At 44.1% G+C, this 21,823-nt stretch overlaps 1 protein-coding gene across 1 annotated transcript in view; it reads right to left on the reverse strand.

Moving 5' to 3' along the window:
- Positions 1 to 228: 228 nt before the first annotated feature.
- Positions 229 to 21,823, reverse strand: part of TMBIM1 (transmembrane BAX inhibitor motif containing 1) — a 97,472-nt gene continuing 75,877 nt past the window's right edge. The window contains exons 9-12 of the mRNA XM_068246072.1: positions 13,383 to 13,470; positions 11,416 to 11,511; positions 2,285 to 2,338; positions 229 to 1,909 (exon numbers count right to left, since the gene is read on the reverse strand). Coding sequence (XP_068102173.1) covers positions 1,763 to 1,909; positions 2,285 to 2,338; positions 11,416 to 11,511; positions 13,383 to 13,470 — 385 coding nt within the window. The 3' untranslated portion in view covers positions 229 to 1,762. The remainder of the gene's footprint in view (positions 1,910 to 2,284; positions 2,339 to 11,415; positions 11,512 to 13,382; positions 13,471 to 21,823) is intronic.

Genomic DNA, 21,823 nt, shown 5'->3' on the forward strand with positions numbered 1-21,823 from the left:
TACCCTGCTGTCTGTTTCATCCTTCACTGCTCAGCCTGCTTGTTAGCAGCCCTGATAAAATCCCCGACTGAGCATTCAGTCTGGCTTTGCTCAGGAATTATCATAGAGGAGTCTGTCTTCTCTGATGTCTTTTCAAGCCAAAGCCTGCCCCTTTCTGGCTGGGCTTTCCTGTTCTGTATACTCACAGCATCATCACAGAGAGCAGGGAGGAGCTGCTAATAGGGTATATTGAAAAACTTTTTTTTTTCTTTTTTTTTTTTTTTTTTTTAGAAATCGTGATTTCATTTTGCACACAGCCCACTAAATAATATGATTTTCTGATGAACTGTGTTTTGCGTGGAGTTTTAATTAAAAAGCAAAACAAAACAAAAGGGCACACCAGAGCGGTGAAAATACCAGTCATAGCATTTATTTTGTAAAATCTATTGGGGGATGTTTATTTTGTGCCAAAGCGTTCATCTCTGGTTTCCTTTAAATATCTCCCACAGTAAAATGCACTATAAATTACTTTTTTACTAAGTCGCTGTTACTTACAGTAGGTACTGAAAATCGTACAGGTCTGTCTGGTTTTGGACTAGTCCATCTCCTCATGGGGGGTTCTCTGTTATTACTTCATTAAAAAAAAAAAAGCACTGAACAACAGTTGCTCAGTCCAGCTGGCAAAATACTATGCAACAAATATGGAAGCAGAGTGACATCTCTGTGCAGCTCCTTTCTAGGGAATGCTTTTGTAAACAATAAAGTTAAAACGGAGAATCTCCCATGAGGAGATGGACTAGTCTGGCATTACAGCTAGAAAAATATCAGCATTTTACTATCTACTGTAAGTGTCAGCAACATATGAGAATAATGTAAACTGTATTTTACTCAGGAAAACATACATTTTATATCTATGAATTTTAAAATGCATCACAAAAGTGGACCTGAACTCAGAACTTCTGCTTTGCTCTAAAGGGATAAGCAATAGCATAATAAAGTTCACAGAAAAACGTTTGTTGCAGCTGATAGAAATCCTGCAACAAATCTGCAGTGTGTCTACTCCCTGCTTGTATGGAAGCAAACAGAGTTAGCATCCTTTGTTTATAAATTAGCTGCTCTGCCGAGGCAGCCAGCTGACACAGCTGAGAGATCAAATTACACTTGTGATTAGTCACAGATAATGGGGAATTAGGCAGGCTAAACTCTCTAAATACATACAGGGTGCATTTCTCTGTGTTTTCCTTGTGTTCTGTGCAAGAGTTCAGGTACACTTTAAAAAGAACATCAGCAATGGCCACCTCCATTTTTTTCTCCTGACGATTAGAAAGCGAATAAAAACATCCTGATAAAGGTTGAAGGACAAGTACTAGATTGTGATACAAATTATAAAACGGTGACAAGCAGATTTGGTTGCGCTCATACACTCTGCAACCATTCATATCGATATATATATAGAAAACATGAAGAGTGAGGGGTCAGGCGACCTTCCTTCCAAATCAGAAGCGTCACAAACCTTCAGCGGTCTCTAAGCAGCACTCGAGTCCTCAACGGATGGGTTAACAAAGTTCTCAGTCGGCGAGAAAGCTACAATTGGCATACAGTCTGCTTCCTCCTCACACAGACCTCCATTTTATGTGGTAAACTGAATGGGGGCCATATGAACAGACACACACGGAGTCACTCGGGGACAGGAAAGAGGGTGTGACCTTTTCAGAACAAAATGGCCGCCCTCCCGCTCAAACAGCGGTGAGGGGTGGGGATTGGGGGAAGAGGGGGAGGGGTCTTAGGTCCGACTGCCCACCAGCTGCAGCAGGTTGAGGAAGATGTAAACAATGTCGGTGTAAATCTTCATAGCGCCGTAGACGTATTCCTCCGGGCTGATGGTGTGCTTGCGGTTTCCGATCACCAGCTGCGTGTCATACGCCAAGAACTGTTGTGGAGAACAAAGCCAAAATTAACAAACTGGGTAAAAAAATGACCAACAGGAGAATTATAAGGCGGGGCTAAACTGGTGAAACACCCAATTATGTTCATGAGTGGACATACTGTATTTGCATTCTTTTACATGGTAGTTTGTTCCAGCAGGCACTCAAGTGACACGCCAGGAGCCATATACAGAGGATCCTCTGACCTTCCCGATAGAGTCACAGCAAGGCCAGGCAGTCAGGCAGTCCTGTAGACTCTTCACAGCTTCAGACAGACTCCATATAGCTCATGATCACAGTGAAATATCGCTGCATGTCCCCAAGTCAAGACTACCTATCCCCAGCCCCTTATGGATGAAATAAGATGAAATAATACTAACCAGAGTGAAGGCGACAGCGCCGATAGCAGCATACAGCATGTGCAGCCAGTAGATCTACAACAGGAGACAAGACAGAGAATAATACAGCATTAAAACTTAACATGGAAGAGGCTACAAGATTTGTACAGGGATCTTAATATTTTTTTAATTAATATTCAATTATAAATTATTAAGTCAGTGTTTGTTGTAAAATAATTCCTCTCCTTGATTCTGAAAATTATCCCAGGCAGCCAAAGCTTTGGTCCTGGCAGGTGATCTCTGCGGAATGTTTGTTTACTGAGAGTTCTAAAGCCAGTAGAAAAGATATTTGGTCTCCCAGGATGCTCTGGGGTATTCCACATAATAAATAGTCTAGGATAAGCCTCAGAGGGAGGGATAGGCTACAAACTAATATAAAGCAATATATTGCTGGCAGAAGCCAGGATATTTAACGTAAAATGATAATTAATAATTTACTGCATTCCACTTTATGATGTTTGGGTTCCCTTTAAGCCCAACTACAGGTTGGGAGGAGCAATATACTGCAAGTCTGCAGCCAGGAGACCAGCAACCATCAGCTGCTGCACCAGGCATTTGTGATTGGTGAGATGAGTGAGTTAGAAGAGTTTTTATATTGTAGTCATGCAAATATAAAACACAGCGTCAATAAATGCATTCAAAAGCTTACTGACCCAGGCCTTTAATAAGAATACAAGCCAGGTTTAATAGAGCACACCAGTTCTCTACTCTTAATCAGCCACAAAAAAAAGGGGTAGAAGGTATTCAGGAGCACTGAGGAGAAAGCAGGACTCTCCCAAACAGAACTTCGTTCAAAGTCACATTATAGGAGTCCTACCATACACATGAAGGCTGGACCAGACCACAACGGTCAGAGGGCCCGTTTTCTACTGTCGCGGAAACGGCCGCGAATCCGCAGAGTTTCCCCGCAGGCAAATCGCGCAGGGAAACTCTGCCATAGGGGATAACGGCGCCGCCGGCCGAATCGCTTGCAGTAGCGATTCGGCCGGAACCCCTCACAGAATTCGCGGCGGAGGCTGCGATTCCCATAGCCGTGCATGGCACGGCTCATGGGATTCGCCTGCGATCCCGCCCACCCGCTCAGTGCCGGCGTGCGTCTGCGAGACGCACGCCGCACAAGTGGAAACGAGCCCTAAGTCATAGGAATGTATTTATTTCTAATGTAATATGATTATTTATATTCACTGTTCACTTTTGCACTTTAACTCACACCTGATAGGGGCAAAACATGTAGGGTCACTTTACTTGTCTAAATAGTTTAGATTATGAGTCAGCAACTACCCGAACAAAGCTCTAGTAGAGTATATATTAATTTAAAGCGGAATATAACCCTGCATTTCAACTTTACTCTAAAACATTATTTACAGTATATTATATGCAAAAAGCATTTTTTTTTACTAGACCAGCATTGAAAGGGTTACACAGAGTTTTAAAGTTGCTGGAGATTTCTGCAGACGCATCCGAAGCTTAAAAAGATACATTTTGTTTACAGAAATGTATCTAAGTGTTGAATGTGACTCACTCTCTCTGACTGAGCTGGAGGACAGCCAAAGTGTGTAACATTCAACATTATGTAAAGAAAATGTATCTATTTCAGCTTCGGATACGTCTGCAGAAATCTCCAGGAACTTTAAAACTGTGTAACCCTTCCAATGCTGGTCTAGTAAAAAAAAAATGCTTTTTGCATATAATATACTGTAAATAATGTTTTAGAGCAAAGTTGAAATGCAGGGTTATATTCCGCTTTAAATTAATATATACTCTACTAGAGCTTTGTTCGGGTAGTTGCTGACTCATAATCTAAACTCTCCACCCCCCCACCCCCTCTTTCCCCTTCCTGTGTGCGATTATTAAAAATTAGCCTTATCTTGTTTTTGCATGCCACAGCTTGATGTAGTGCACCGCTATGTGGCCATCAATCTCCATACAATCCTACCCCGCCCCCTCACACAGAGATTTAAAGCTAATCAGACTCTCGATCAATAAATTGCATAAACTAGATCAAAAGTGAATCAATCGTATATGATGGACTATGACTGGTAGATTTGATCAAAGTAACAAAGCCAGAAACTGATTGGGAAAATTGATGAACGTATTGCTAGCTTACCTCTCACTTACAAAACCCTTTACTTAAAGGGGTTCTTCCGCGAAATAGAAAAAAAATAAAAAGTGGTTTATTTATAAACTATTAAAAATCCTCTTCAAATAGTGCGAAAAGTGTTTTTAAAAAATGAATAGTTTCATCAAAGTAACACCTAATGTAATCAGTGACGGATGACGGCCAGGGAGGCTAATCCATTTGTTAGGGGTTTTTTTTTTTGTACTATAATATCACAAACATAACTGCTGCGTACCTAGTTGACAGTTCTGTAGTCCGTTGCTGTCAGGAATGGCTCTTACAATTAGAATAACGGCTGTTATCTCCCGGAGCTCTGCGCAGTTATTTATTTTAGTTTCACGGAGGGAGAGCGAGGACCCCGGAAGCAATGAATCAGGCAGAGAGAGAGCAGCTGATCAGTGAGAACGTAATTTGTTGACGTCGTTGCCCGGCAACCAGACTACGGCGTGTATGCAGAATCCTCTTTATCTCCTGAAAGCGAGTGATCTCTTTGTCGCTGCAAGATTTATGGGTTTGTGTTTTCTTATTAACTTTTAGCTGCCTGGAGAACTCAACACAAACCAATAAATCTTGCAGCGACAAAGAGATCACTCGCTAGAGGATTCTGCATAGACACCCTACGTTCTCACTGATCAGCTGCTCTCTCTCTGCCTGATTCATTGCTCCGGGGTCCTCTCTCTCCCTCCGTGAAACTAAAATAAATAACTGCGCAGAGCTCCGGGAGATAACAGCCGTTATTCTAATTGTAAGAGCCATTCCTGACAGCAACGGACTACAGAACTGTCAACTAGGTACGCAGCAGTTATGTTTGTGATATTATAGTACAAAAAAAAAAAACCCCTAACAAATGGATTAGCCTCCCTGGCCGTCATCCGTCACTGATTACATTAGGTGTTACTTTGATGAAACTATTCATTTTTTAAAAACACTTTTCGCACTATTTGAAGAGGATTTTTAATAGTTTATAAATAAACCACTTTTTATTTTTTTCCTATTTCGCGGAAGAACCCCTTTAAAGGACACTTGAACTAGGAGGTATATGGAGGCTGACATATTTATTGTCTTTTAAATAATACCAGTTGCCTGACTCTTATGCTGAACTTGCAGGTACCAGTAGAGTTTGAATCCCAACACCTGAAACAAGCATGCAGCTAATAAAGTCAGACTTCAGTGCTTGTTTCGGGTTCCCTTTGTGGAGACACAGTACAGATCAGGACTGAGCCAAGTGCCACTGTGCCATGACAAAAGGGATCCTGCGCTGCCCCGAAACAAGTGTTGGTGATACGGTCGGTTGCGTATTGGTGATGGAACAATAAAAACATTTCCTTATAGTGTGTTGTGCAGACCCTTCTTGGATAATTCAAAAATAATAATAGTCATGAAAAGTTTGAGAAACTGTTCGCTTAAAACTAAAATGGTTGCAGTTAGAAATTCCGCCACACGGTGTCACTGTTGCCCTCTTTCCATTACACCCGCCCTTCATTTTCCTGTGAGGACTGTTGCCTAGTATTGTATCTTGCAGAATCCTTCTAGCTAATCCTGTTCCACCCTTCTGGCCTGATAGTAAACATTTGCCGTGTGCTGTAGCGCCAGCACTGACGTAACCTCAAGAGCCTATGGGGAGAGGTCAGCTGATGTAACTCTACTGGAAATCCCAGTTACTGGCAGTCAGATCACCCAGCCACACAGAGCAGATCAGGGTATCCACCACCTGTTATGCTGGCCATACACTAAGCAATATGCTTTGCCCCAATTAGTCATTGGATTCAACAAAAGTCTATTTAATCAAACAATTGTGCTTGAAGGAAATCTTAAAGTGGACCCAAATTAAAAATACAAGATTTCAAAAATAAAATCTATTTTCTAACTTATAATAAATAGCAGCATTTTTTCAGCTGCATGATGACTAATATAAAATAATTTACATTTAGTGGAGGAACCCCTCCCTTCCTTTCATATTGCCGGGACAGAATCCGGCAGACTGGTGAAGTAGAAGGTGTCCAGCAAAGGAGGAATTGCTAATGGCTGCCACCTGTATAAGCAGCCATTAGTTATGAAAAGAGAAGGGTGAAAAGCATGCACTGAAATGCTCATAGGCTTGAAGGAGTGTTTATTTATCTTTGTATGTGTCAGAGTGCTGCAACTAAATATTTTGAATTAAAAAAATGTTTGGTTTGGGTCCGCTCTGTAACAAAATTTTCAGCCTAAAGGTGCGTACACACGTCAGATAAAAGTCTTTGGAAAATGAAAGATCACAGACCAATTTTACCCCCTTCCATGTAGTATGAGAGCCATACTCTACACAGTCTATTCTATGGAGCTGCACTCCCCATCAGATAGAAATCTTTGCAAGATGCTGCACACAAAGATTCTGTACACATTCAACAGATCAGTATCTGCAAAAGATCTGTTCCTGCAAAAGATCCATTCCTGCAAAATGCATTCATAGTCTATGATATCTGCAGATCCTCATACACACCTTGTTTAATGGACATTCATCTGCAGATCAGACAATTATCTGCCGATCTGAAGATCCAACCTGGTGGATCTGATCTACAGATAATTGTCCGTTAAACAAGGTGTGTACGAGATCTGCAGATATCATTGACTATGAAAGCGTTTTGCAGGAATGGATCTTTTGCAGGAACAGATCTTTTGCAGATACTGATCTGTTGCATGTGTACAGCGGTCTTTGTGTGCAGCATCTTGCAATGATTTTTATCTGATGGGGAGTTCAGCTCCATAGAATAGACTGTGTAGAGTATGGCTCTCATACTACATGGAAGGGGGTAAAATTGGTCTATGATCTTTCATTTTCCAAAGACTTTTATCTGACGTGTGTACCCACCTTTAGTTCTTCTATCCTATAAGTTCTTTTGCCTGTTCTAATGTGCTCTGGCTTACTGCAGCCTTTGCTAATTGCACAGTGGCTGTGTTATCGCTGTTATATGATCTAATCTGTTTCCTTCTGTCGGCTCTGTCGGGCTAAGGCTTGAATGTGTGGAATGTGAAGGGCTGCTTGTGATTGGATAGAAGCGATACACACCCTCTGCAGGCCCCCTGCACACTCTGTATGACTCACACACTCTGCTTATGTGAGCCTATCACAAGCTGGTTAGTTTGTTTGTAAACACTGCCTAAAACTGTTAATTACAAGCCAGGATTTCAGCAGAGAGTGGCAGAAACAGCACAGAGGGGCCCAGGAGAACATAATGAATAGAATGGTATGCTTTTAGCTGTAAAAAATGTAGAGTACAGATTCTCTTTAAGTTAAAAAAAAAAAAAAAAAAGTAGTTTAAAGAGAACCCATAACCAAGAATTGAACTTCATCCCAATCAGTAGCTGATATCTCCCCATTCCCATGAGAAATCTTTTCCTTTTCACAAACGGATCATCAGGGGACTCTGTATGGCTGATATTGTGGTGAAACCCCTCCCACAGTAGGACCATGGTCCTCCTGGCAGTTTCCTGTCTGAGAACCTCATTGCATTGTGGGAAATAACAGCTGTTTACAGCTGGATCTAACTGCCAAAAAAGCAAGCAGCATCTCCTTCCACTGGCATCACCTGCCAGCAGTAAAAATGTCACCATGTGATAAATGTCTGAATGTAAATCAGGGAGAGGAAAGATTTTACAATGGGCCAATACCGACTAAATCATTTATACATAAAAATGATATGTAAAAATTAAGCACATTTTTTCATTACCTTATTTTCACTCCTAGGTAAAATTTGCCTTCTTAAAACAGAGTAAAAATACCATGTGGTTTGGGTCACCCTGAGCTGCTTGGTTACTCTGTTATTTTCACTGGAGTTCCTTTTTAACTTACTTGAGGCTTCTTGCAACCCCCTGCAGTCATCCTGTGCCCACACCATCCTTCAGAGACTCTCCAGCAAGCAGTGGCCACCCCTGCAAAGCTGGCTGGCTACGCACACCGTAATCGTGCTCCCATTGCTGACAACATTCTTCGCATGCGCAGTACAGGAAAATCACTACTAGGGGCTTGGGGCTGTGCTTGTGCAGTAGCCTCCACCTGTCCACCACCAGCCACCTTTGCAGGGAGTCGCCACTGCTCACTGGAGAGAAGCGGAAGGACGGAACGGCGTGGCACAGGATGACTGCGCGGGGGGGGGGGGGGGGGGCCTTGGGTTGGGGGGGGGGCTGCAGGTAGCCCTGAACTGACCTGATATCTTTTTTAAATAATGCAGATTGCCTGGCAGCCCTGCTGATCCTCTGCCTCTAATACTTTTAGCCATAGACCCTAAACAAGCATGCAGCAGATCAGTTGTATCTGACTGAAGTCAGACTGCATTAGCTGCATTCTTGTTTCAAATGTGGGGTTCAGACACTGCTGCAGCCAAATAGATCAGCAGGACAGCCAGGCAACTGGTATTCTTTAAATGGAAATAAATACGGCAGCCTCCATATCCCTCTCGCTTCAGATGTACTCTAATCATGGCACCGCGATCGACCTGCAGACAACATTATGTGGGGATGGCGGTTCTTACCACACACCCTACAATTTTTTAAATATCTGTTCAATTTAAGAATTGCAATAATTTTTTCTGACTGATTGACATTTCAAAAATATTACCAATGTACCACACACCTATGTTACATTTTTCCCCAATTATGATAAAAATGATTGGAAACTGAGAAAATTGCTAGGGTGTGCATATTAATAAATTGACAATCTAACACACACCATACAATCTTTAGAAAATTGAAGAAAAATTTCCAGCATTCCGGATCGATACAAAGTGGAAAAAAAAACAGGAATTCCAATCGGATTTTTCAGTCGAATGAAGGGGAAAAAAAAAAAAAAGCTTTCGCCGCTTTTGCCGTAAAATTGGATCATTTTATTGTATCGTGTGTGGCCACCTTTGGCCAAAGTCACTTCGGAAAGTACTCAATACCCCAAGTACTTCTGAAGACGGGCGGATCCATACTGCACATGTGCGAGTGCGGGGTAGAACATGTGTAGGCAGCCATCTTTAGAAGCGCCTGGGGACGTGAACACTTTCAGAAGCTTGCCAAGGACCCCGGAGGCAAAACCTTTGAAGGGAGAACAGCGCTGGAACGAGAGAGGATCAGGAAGGCTCTAGGTTATCTAGAACCTTCCCTATCCTTAGGTGAGAAGCTGACCCCTTTCCTCAATTCATGTTTGCTTCAAGCAGACTTCACCAGCAAGGCTGGCAGCACTATGCTACCGTTCCCCATCCCGGTCTGAGTAATGCTGTGCTTCGTATTACATACAGGTTAGAGTGGGTTATAATAATGGCCTCAATTCACTAAGCTTATCTCCTGTCTTTAATAACGTTTCTAGAGTTATCACCATGGTGATGAGGCATGTAGTAAACTTAATGATTCTGTCTCTAAGTTAAGGATAGATCTCTAAAGTTAACATTTCAATCTTTAAAATAACTACATAACTCCAAAGGTAAAGACAGGCTGTTCATTAACTGCATGTGAAAAGAACTACAGAGGAGGTAACTAAAGGTGCACACTACTGTACTGAACACGCCCCACATATGAACCAGTCGACCCTCCCGCTGGGCGGGCGTTCTGCTGACGGTACTGCGTGTGTACAGCCTGTCAGTTCAGACAGTTTCTGAACGATCTGCTGAGCCAACAGACTGTACACACGCAGTACTATTGGCAGAACGCCCGCCCAGCAGGAGCGTCGGACGGACCCGTTGTTCATTACAGTATTACAGTAGTGCTGTAATGGAGAAAGCCCCAGGTGAGTAAAGCTTTTTTTTTTCCCTGATGATTCCTTTAATAAGGCAAGCTCAATGTGTGGTGGTAAAGGGGCCCATACACTGATCCATGGCCCATAGAGTTGCATTGGATCTAATGGTCGATTTCCAATAGATTTTATTCTGAAATCTAATGGAAATCTGTTCCTAGTGTATAGGTGGCCATACACTGGCCCGATTCGCCGCCGTTTCGACAGCAGATTGGATCACTGGGATCGAATCTGCTGCCAATCGTTCGCGCTACACGCCGAATTTCGATCCTTTTCGTCCGATCCCGTCGATCGCTCCGTGCGGAAAATTAGCGTCGATCGCCCGCGGGTAGGGAGCGCGTCGCTAGCGGCGTTCGAGTGCCCGACGCAATAGAGCTGCATACATTACCTGCTCCGCCGGCACGTCTACGCCCGGTCACCGCTGCTCCGTGTCCGCGCTGGTCTCCGGCATGCTTCAGTTCCTCCGGCCCGGCAGGAAGTTTAAACAGTAGAGGGCGCTCTACTGTTTAAACTTCCTGCCGGGCAGGAAGAAGTAAAGCATGCCGGGGCCGGAGACCAGAGCGGAGACGGAGCAGCGGTGACCGGGGGCAGTCGCACCGGCGGAGCAGGTAATGTATGCGGCGGGGGAGGGGAGCGGCGGCAGCACCACCACAACAGATTGTGATCGGTTTCAGGCTGAAATCGGTTCACAATCTGTTTGCAGTAAAGGTAGCCATACGATCCCTCTCTGATCAGATTCGATCAGATAGGGATCTGTCAGTTGGTCGAATCTGATGGCAAATCGACCAGTGTATGGCTACCTTATAGCACACATCAGATAGATTCCTGTCAGATTCCACTTGACAGGCATCTGACAGAAATCTATCTGATGGTCGAATCTGCTGCAAATCTATAAGTGTATGGCCACCTAAGGTTTCTCTTGTCTTATCTCCAGCATGATCTTAGTGAATTGAGGCCAATGTCTACAGGCTGAATTCATCTAACTACTTTATAACTCAGTTACTTAATCCATTACCCCGGATTTTGTACAACATCAGATACAAGTTTCCGCATAATGCAGGAAAATGTATAGTGATATTTTATGACAATATTTTTCTACGTAACAGATTGCCACTTTTTCTAGGAGTTTTCGTATACCTCCAGTACAGACTGTAATTGTTATCATACAGGATATCACTATTTATGACGTGGTGTAGTCAGTCTGCAATTGGACAGATTATGGCAGGCATGAAACGCTGTACTCACATATTTAAAGGACAGGACAATGGCGGTGACGATGCCCGTCACAAAGACGACTATTCCCAGGACACAGAAGAGTCCCGCGCAGGAAGTGAAGTCCACCTATAGGGGGCAGAACATGGTCAGAAAGTCACGTGGTTCAAAAACAAACACAAAACCTTTAGGCCTCATTCACACTTGCAAAGCGCTAGCGATTTTGCTCAGGCGATTTATGCCAAAAATCACCATTCACCCTTGGGTCGATGTTCCGTGATCGCGATTAGCGTTTCGTAGCACTAAACGCGATCGCCAGAAAATCGCCTGAAAATGGTGCAGGATACAAATTTTTGGAGCGGTTTGCGTTAAATCGCAGGCGATTAACGCAAATCGCCCAAGTAAGAACGGGCCTATAGGTTCCTATTGCACTAGCGCTTGAGCGGTTTGCCGAAATCGCCGGCAAACTGCTCTAGTGCGAACGGGGCCTTAGGGAAATGTGATAATCTTTTCAATTTCCACCACTACGATTTTGCTGCAAACCATTGTACAGGTGTATGGCAAGACTGCTGCTGTGCCGGGCGGATCGCTCAGAAACAGCCGTATCAGTCTGCAGACAGACTGTACACACGCCGGACTGTCGCTGGAACGCCCACCCAGCGGGAGGTGACGACGGACCCGTTTTTGCCTCCAGTCCGGCGTGTGTACGGACCTTTAAAGAGACACTGAAGCAAAAAAAAAAAATATGATATAGTGAATTGGTTGTGTACTATGAATAATTACTAGAAGATTAGCAGCAAAGAAAATATTCTCATACTTTTATTTTCAGGTATATAGTGTTTTTTCTAACATTGCATCATTCTATAATATGTGCACATTACACAACACTCAGCATTCACAATGATTCTTTCAGAGCAGTCTGTGAAGTAATGACCTCTCCTCTAGCAGAGGAAAAGTAAAAAGTCCAGGAACAGTTGAGATAATAAAAGTCAGATAACAGCCCTCTCCACGACTAACTTAGTCGGAGAGCTTAATGGCTTGTTTGCATAGAGATAACAACTGGAGTTTCTCAACTCTTCCTGTACTGGAAACAATTACACTGATGTATCTGATCTTAATGTTTTATTTCTTAGCTGTGCTACACATACAAATCATAATATCATCATTTTTTTTCCGCTTCAGTGTCTCTTTAAGGTCCAGTTCACACTGGGGCTCTTTTCTGCAGCGTTTCCGCACAATGCTTATCACACCCGCACTATGCTTCGCGCGCGGTTTTCCCGTAAGTAAGCGCGTTATGACAAAGGTTTGCACGCGTTAATGTTCGCATGCGCGCGCTAAAGTACGCGTTGGCGCTCGCACATTAATACGTACCTTTGTCATAGCACGCGTAAACCGTTACACGCGGTAAACCACTCACGTAGCATAGCGCGGGCGTGAAAAGCATCATCACGCTTTTGTGAATCAGGCCCAATGTATCCATATGGCATCCTTCACACTGCAGCGCTTGTGATTTGTATAAATCGTAAACGTAGCATTTTTGAAGCGATTGTGATTGATTCTTGCTCCCCAAAGGGGAATCTCAAACGGTAATTGCTGAAAAAATTGCAACACAAAACGCAGTTACTGGCCGATAACGATTGCGTTTTCCGATCACTTACTGTATGTGGTCAAAAAAACCTTCCCCCAGTATTTCGATGCTGCAATTTGCCGCATATCCCTCCCATACCATCGCCAACACCTGTCGGTATGTTAATGGGAGGCTATATCATTACCCATGAGTAGGGGCGGTCAGTGACATGCTAATAGATTATGCAAATTTTATGGTAATGCACGCAGCTCAGAAATGAACTCTGCATAAATCTGCATCAAATTTGCATCAACTCAAAGTTATTATCATCTCATTGACCATCCCTACCCATGAACAATGGCTGAGAACTTGGGCAGGTGGATTTTTCTAGTATATCACAGACTGCTAAGAACGCTGGGGCGATTTATCTCACCTTCGTTTGGAAGCAGAAGACGGTGACAGCGATGGTGACGACAGCCGTTATCGCCAGAGTGATCAGCACGGCTCGCGTGGAGTAATAACTGAAATAGACACAGGAAACAGAAGAGGATGTGAGAGCTGCGTATACTGCATGCCTAGAGGAATATTCTGTATTACGGACATTCATCCCTGTATCCATGACGATGATTCAGATGAGTCTCCCACGGCCAACAGTGGCAAAACTATGGCACATGTGGCAGAGGAGGCACTACGAGCCTTCTCAATGGGCACACAAGGTGCTGCCCGCCCCCACCTGCTGGCTCACTGTGCATTGATGCCTCCCAGTTTACCTCCTGACAGTTAACTTATAGTTCTGGCCAGGAACAGCAGCAGAGACAGAGGCATACTTGAGTAATTGGTAATTGCTGCATTTCATACGTGGGTCAATTGCTGCATTTCATACGTGGGGCAATTGCTGCATTTCATACGTGGGGCAATTGCTACATGTTAAAGGTCGAGTGGCCTATAACGTATGACTTGTTTTTTTCTTAACTAAAACAGCAGTTTTCAGTGTAAATTGCCGTGTTCGCACAGTGTGATAAGGGGATTTTGGGTTACAGTTCAGGTACTCAACCTCTAAAAGGTTTGCCATCGCTGTCTGGAATCCAGTGTGCCATAAATCAGTTCACTGATCTTACGCCACGTACACACATAGGGGGACTGTCACTCATAGGGATGATTTTGGAAATAATCCTGCAGTGTGCATAGGCTGGGTATGCAAGGGTTAACTCGTCTAAGCCACCGCCTCCCTTCTGATGCGCTCCATGACACATTCCATCTACTTCCACTTCTGCCTTCTAAACCGAAACTTCTGCTCTAAAGGAGGAGGTTTAAGATCCTCCCCCACTCCTCTGACGCAGCCCCTCTCTGCCAATTATTGGCTACCAATTACTCAAAGGATCCAGTTTAAACTCCTCCCCATCATACAAAGCTCTACATAAGTTGCCACCTTCATACATTTCCTCACTCATCTCCAGATACCTCCCCGCCCGGAACCTTCACTCCTCCCAGGAGACCTTCTTGTCCTCTAACTTAGTCACCTCCTCTCACTCCCGCATCCAGGACTTCTCATGAGCCTCCCCTCCCCTTTGGAACTCCCTTCCACAGCCTATCTTTCATGCCCTGAGCCCGGAAACCTTCAAATGTTCTTGCAAAACACCCCTGATTAGACAAGCCTTTAATTTGCTATAGGTAGCAATGCAGTTTCACTGCCTCATCCGCTTACCCATGTCTCCTCCCCTAATGCCTCCACCACACTACCCTCTAGGCTACATCTGGCTCACAGACAAATCAGTAGGGGTTGATACACTAAACTACACAGCTCAAGCAGCGCAGCTTAGTGTGGCAGCGCAAGTAACAGTTTCAAAGTAGGCACACTACTGCTATAGCATGCACTACTAACTTACTCACCCCCCTCCCCCCCAAAAAACTAACGTCCACTTCAACTGTCCCACCCTGGACCCTGTCAGTTCTAGTGACTTTGTAGGACGAGATCCCTGCACTTTGATTGGCCCAACAGGCTACCTGTCACTTGACAGGCAGCCTATTGGGCTAAACTGTGAGGATCTCATCCTACAAAGTGAATCAACCCCCAAGTCAGCTAGCTAATTGTACAAGCTGTTAGTCTGTATTTCTCCTTTCTGGCTCTCGGGGAAATTGCTGATATTGCTGAAACCCAAGAGAAGCTGAAGACATGTCTGACACGTCTGCTGCCCTGAGGATCAATTGTATACACATCTCCATGGCAACAGGGACGTGAGCCCTTTGCTGCGCATGCGCACTGTGCCAGTTTGAACCATACTGTATGGCTCTCACGGAATTACATTTTAAAATATGTGGCGTTTATGGCTCTCTCAGCCAAAGAGATTCCTGCCCCCTGCTCCAGATTGTAAGCTCGCAAGGGCAGGGACCTCCTCCTAGTGTTTCTTATTCTGCTGTAACTTATCATATGAATGTGTACCAGTATTGGTGATATTTTAAAGCCACACATCAACTATGTATGTATTTGTATTGCTGGATGTCCTGATTGTACAAAGCTTTGAACTTTCTCCTGTATCAGTGCTCCCCGGTATTTATTTTGTACTATGTACAGCGCTACGGAAGATGTTGGCGCTATATAAAGAAATAATAATAAATATTAATGCTACTTGAAACTATGGATGATCAATGAGATATTTCCAAACTCATGCAGGATTATGTACATTTTTATGAAAATATATGCAGCTCGAAAAGGGATGAATCAAGTCACACCAAGCTTTAATTTGATTGGTCCATTTTCAAGCTGCAGTTATTTGCATAGGAATGTGCATGAAATATTTGCATCTCATTGATCATCCCTACTTGGAACGCATCCGAAGGGAGACAACAGCTTAGGCGAGTAGCACTTGCATACACAACCCGCACCCCCAGGACAATATTGCATTTTGAGAATTCTTTCTCGCTCCCTAGTCGCCCGGCAGGGATTCGGACTTGATACGATAGGCAACAGTTAAGGCCAAAGCTGCATGTTTTGTTGCTATGGGGGGGAGGCGGGCCAACAGTATGGCAAAGCCAGCAGGGCGAGTAGGACAACAATGCCCTGTGACATCTCACCCTATGAGGTCAGATATTGATAAATTACTGGAGGAGTAATTGTGATGTGAGGTTTCCAAACACAGGGAAGTCCTTGCCCTTAAAGTGGATCCGAGATGAACTTTTACTCATTGCATAATTGTGTTCCTTTCCTATTGTTTATAGGGCATTCCTCAAGCCAAATACTTTTTTGTTTTTGTTTTAATACTCTAATTCCCTATAAACTAAATAAACCACGCCCACAGGTTTTCAGAGAGCCTTGGCAGTAGCAAGGGCTCATGGGAGCTCAGTCTGGGCAGGAGGAGGGGGAGGTATTACTAGCCAGAGATTTCAGAGGCAGAGGGGAGAAGAGAGGAGGAGGGATTCGTTTTTTTTCCCAGGCTTAGTGATCAAGATACAGATAAGCCTGCCTCTGTGTAATGTTTACAAATAACATGGCTGCTGTCATTGTATCACAGGAAGAAATAATCATTTTCTAGCTGTGTGCAGCTAGATTTGCTGTGTAAACGATCTAAACTTTAGATAAGATATATAGACAAGTTACTTGTTATAGTTAGTTTTTCATCTCGGATCCGCTTTAAAGCAGATCCGAGATGAAAAACTAACTATAACAAGTAACTTGTCTATATATCTTATCTAAAGTTTAGATAGTTTACACAGCATATCTAGCTGAAAACAGCTTCAAAAGTGTATGATTATGTCTTCCTGTGATACAATGAGGGCAGCCATGTTCTGTTTGTCACAGGCTGAGGGCTGGAGAAATTCAGTCCCCTCTCCTCCTCCCCTCTGCCTCTGAAATCTCTGGCTAGTAACCTCCTCCTCCTGCCCAGACTGAGCTCCCATAAGCCCTTGCTACAGTGCCAAGGCACTGGAGAAAGCTGTGGGTGAGGCTTGTTTAGTTTATAGGGAATTAGAGTATTAACCACTTCACCACTGAGGGGTTTTACCCCCTGACCACCAGAGCAATTTTCACCTTTCAGCGCTCCATCCATTCGTCTATAACTTTATCATAACTTATCCCAATGAAATGAACTATATCTTGTTTTTTCCGCCACCAATTAGGCTTTCTTTAGGTGGGACATTATGCCAAGAATTATTTTATTCTAAATGTGTTTTAATGGGAAAATAGGAAAAATGTGTGAAAAAAATATATTATTTTTCAGTTTCCGGCCATTATAGTTTTTAAATAATGCATGCTACTGTAATTAAAACCCATGAAACGTATTTGCCCTTTTGTCCCGGTTATAAAACCGTTTAAATTATGTCCCTATCACAATGTTTGGCGCCAATATTTTATTTGGAAATAAAGGTGCATTTTTTTCAGTTTTGCGTCCATCCCTAATTACAAGCCCATAGTTTATAAAGTAACAGTGTTATACCCTCTTGACGTAAATATTTAAAAAGTTCAGTCCCTAAGGTAACTATTTATGTATTTTTTTTAATTGTACATTTTTTAATTTTTTTTTAATTACAAAAAAAAAAAATATGGGGAGTGTGGGAGGTAATGAGTTAATTTTTAGTGTAAAACTAATTTATTTCTATGTAAAAAATGCTAAGGGTGTAGTTTTACTGTTTGGCCACAAGATGACAACAGTAACTTTTTGTTTATTGCGACCTGCGAGCGTCCTTCCGGACGCTCGCAGGAAGTATAAGGAGGCTGTGAGTGTTTGTTTTTTCTCACAATGATCGCGCTGCCCATCGGAGAGCAGCGGATCATTGTGGGGCTTAGATCAACGAACGGGAATGGATTTTCCCGTTCATTGATCTCCGGGCGAGCGGGCGGCGGCGTGTTTACTAGCGGCGGGCAGCGTGTTTACGAGCGGGAGCGCGGACAGCGGCGGGAGCGCGGAAAGTACGGATTTCTCCGTCCCTGGGGGTTAAAGGATGGAAAAAGGGACGGAGAAATCCGTACGGGCGGGGGTAAAGTGGTTAAAACAAACTAAAAAAGTACTTGGCTTGAGGAATGCCCTATAAACAATATGAAAGGAACACAATTATGCTATGAGTAAAAGTTTATCTCGGATGTACTTTAAAGTAAACCTGAGAGGAGGATAAAGAGAGATTTGATACTTACCCGGGGCTTCCTTTAGCCCCATAAGCACCACTGAGTCCCTTGCGGTCCTCCCACGGTCTACCCTTCAGCAGCAATCAGCCCCGCTTAGCCGTGCCTGTTGGGCTCTCACGAGCGGAGCGGCTGCGCATGCACAGTAGACCCCGACTGAGCCAGTTCCCGGGGCTGATTGCGGCTGAATGGCAGCCCGCGGGAGGGCAGCGAAGAACTCAGCGGTGCTTATGGGGCTGGAGGAAGCCCCGGGTAAGCATCACATCTTTCTTTATGCCCCTCACAGGTACACATTAAGGTGGCCATACATCAGGCGACTTGGCGGCCAATCGACCATCAGGGTTCAATAATTATCAAATCGGGTGAAAATCTGTGCCACCACAAGCATGCCTGATCGAGGATTCAACTGATTTTGGGACAAAATATATCGGACATGCTGGGTAATCTTGGGCCGATATGGTTGATCGAGTGCACGGCGGTAATGACGTGCGATAATTGCGGGAACACGTGATGGAACCCCCGCCCGCTGTCCCCCAATGTAAATATTCCCCCATGCATGAAAATACTTTACCTGTCCGCTGTCGCCTGCTGCGGTGCCCATACACATCTGTACCATACTTTACCTGTCCGCATCGCCGGCCCACATGGCTACCGGCACAGGGTGTGTGTGTGATGAAGAGGCGGGCGACAATGGACAGGTAAAGTTTTGTCAGGCATGGGTGGGGGGAAGGGGACATTTTATTAGGGGGGCAGCAACAGAGGCGGCGGATGCAGCGTCATGAGGCCTCTTCCAGAAAGATTTCACACTGAAATCGATCGGGAATCTGCCTGTGGTGTATGGGCAGCCAACAGATCTCTCTCGGATAAGATTTGAATAAACATACATATATCCAGGCACATCGCCTCTAGTTAGGACATTAAATAAATTATTAGGGAAAGGGAGGTGCTGAAGGGGGTGTGGCTAGAAAACAGCAAAAATCTATTAACCCTTCGCACACTCACATGCAAATGTTCACACAATTGCATTCACAGATTCACTCATCCAGGCACAACTGTTATCCCTACAGCTAAATTAAAAGCCAGGGTTTTAGTTCACAGAAGAATGCATTCTTATGCTTAATCACCTATACTGCGCAGAAGTACCCAGGTAAACATAGGTGTCCTAACTCTGGCCCTGTAACATGCATAGTGCAGACATGCAAACACATTCATTGCATCAAACCTATCAATGGATTAGGAGCACACATCCTAACTTCCTCTCCTGGGAAAGACAGTGCATCTTACCAATCGCACAAGGGAGCTAATGTTATGTGTCCATGTGCACAATGCGCATACACCAGCATAAGCTGTCTGCATGCTGACAAACATACAGGGGAAGGGGGAGTGCACCGAATTGGACCCTAGCCACAGGGGTCAATGATAAGAATAAACATACATATATCCAGGCACATCGCCTCTAGTTAGGACATTAAATAAATTATTAGGGAAAGGGAGGTGCTGAAGGGGGTGTGGCTAGAAAACAGCAAAAATCTATTAACCCTTCGCACACTCACATGCAAATGTTCACACAATTGCATTCACAGATTCACTCATCCAGGCACAACTGTTATCCCTACAGCTAAATTAAAAGCCAGGGTTTTAGTTCACAGAAGAATGCATTCTTATGCTTAATCACCTATACTGCGCAGAAGTACCCAGGTAAACATAGGTGTCCTAACTCTGGCCCTGTAACATGCATAGTGCAGACATGCAAACACATTCATTGCATCAAACCTATCAATGGATTAGGAGCACACATCCTAACTTCCTCTCCTGGGAAAGACAGTGCATCTTACCAATCGCACAAGGGAGCTAATGTTATGTGTCCATGTGCACAATGCGCATACACCAGCATAAGCTGTCTGCATGCTGACAAACATACAGGGGAAGGGGGAGTGCACCGAATTGGACCCTAGCCACAGGGGTCAATGATAAGAATAAACATACATATATCCAGGCACATCGCCTCTAGTTAGGACATTAAATAAATTATTAGGGAAAGGGAGGTGCTGAAGGGGGTGTGGCTAGAAAACAGCAAAAATCTATTAACCCTTCGCACACTCACATGCAAATGTTCACACAATTGCATTCACAGATTCACTCATCCAGGCACAACTGTTATCCCTACAGCTAAATTAAAAGCCAGGGTTTTAGTTCACAGAAGAATGCATTCTTATGCTTAATCACCTATACTGCGCAGAAGTACCCAGGTAAACATAGGTGTCCTAACTCTGGCCCTGTAACATGCATAGTGCAGACATGCAAACACATTCATTGCATCAAACCTATCAATGGATTAGGAGCACACATCCTAACTTCCTCTCCTGGGAAAGACAGTGCATCTTACCAATCGCACAAGGGAGCTAATGTTATGTGTCCATGTGCACAATGCGCATACACCAGCATAAGCTGTCTGCATGCTGACAAACATACAGGGGAAGGGGGAGTGCACCGAATTGGACCCTAGCCACAGGGGTCAATGATAAGAATAAACATACATATATCCAGGCACATCGCCTCTAGTTAGGACATTAAATAAATTATTAGGGAAAGGGAGGTGCTGAAGGGGGTGTGGCTAGAAAACAGCAAAAATCTATTAACCCTTCGCACACTCACATGCAAATGTTCACACAATTGCATTCACAGATTCACTCATCCAGGCACAACTGTTATCCCTACAGCTAAATTAAAAGCCAGGGTTTTAGTTCACAGAAGAATGCATTCTTATGCTTAATCACCTATACTGCGCAGAAGTACCCAGGTAAACATAGGTGTCCTAACTCTGGCCCTGTAACATGCATAGTGCAGACATGCAAACACATTCATTGCATCAAACCTATCAATGGATTAGGAGCACACATCCTAACTTCCTCTCCTGGGAAAGACAGTGCATCTTACCAATCGCACAAGGGAGCTAATGTTATGTGTCCATGTGCACAATGCGCATACACCAGCATAAGCTGTCTGCATGCTGACAAACATACAGGGGAAGGGGGAGTGCACCGAACTGGACCCTAGCCACAGGGGTCAATGATAAGAATAAACATACATATATCCAGGCACATCGCCTCTAGTTAGGAGGATAAGGATTTGATCACAGAGAGATCTGTCTCTTGGTCAAATCTGCCCATCGTCACGAGATCTATGGGCACCTTTAGAAGACAGTGTTGTCTGATAATCAGGGCTGGATTTACCATAAGGCAATGTAGGCACGTGCCTACAGGCGCCTGATGATGGAAAGGCGGCTCACTCCTCTTCCCCTAGTGCCTCCCTCCCTCCTTCCCTGTGCAGAGTCCTGATGAGAGTGTAAATGAGAGGTTACTCACCCTGCTCTCTGCATTTAACTGACTAAATCTACCTTCAGTCAAGGGAACCTCTAGCTACCTAATGCAGAGGTTCTTCTAGCTATCTTATACTTGGGGCACCTCTAGCTACTAGTAGTAGGTAGCCAGAAGTACCCTAAATATTAAGGGGCACCTATGACAGGCAAGGGAAGTAAGGGATAAGTGACAGCTGGGACAGCCAGCACACTTGTCGCGCCATTTGGTTGGGGTTATAGGTTCATGGAGGGCGGAGTCTAGGGTGCCAGGACATCTGTGCCTATAGGCTCCTGTGATGTAAATCCTGCTGATAATAGATTCTGGCACTGTTCTTGTGTGGGCAAACCGCTCCATTGTTAGCTCACCTAAGGTGGCGGGGCTGGCGTTTCCTGTACATTACTA

This window comes from Hyperolius riggenbachi, chromosome 7, assembly GCF_040937935.1.
Source record: "Hyperolius riggenbachi isolate aHypRig1 chromosome 7, aHypRig1.pri, whole genome shotgun sequence".
Taxonomy (NCBI): Eukaryota; Metazoa; Chordata; class Amphibia; order Anura; family Hyperoliidae; genus Hyperolius; species Hyperolius riggenbachi.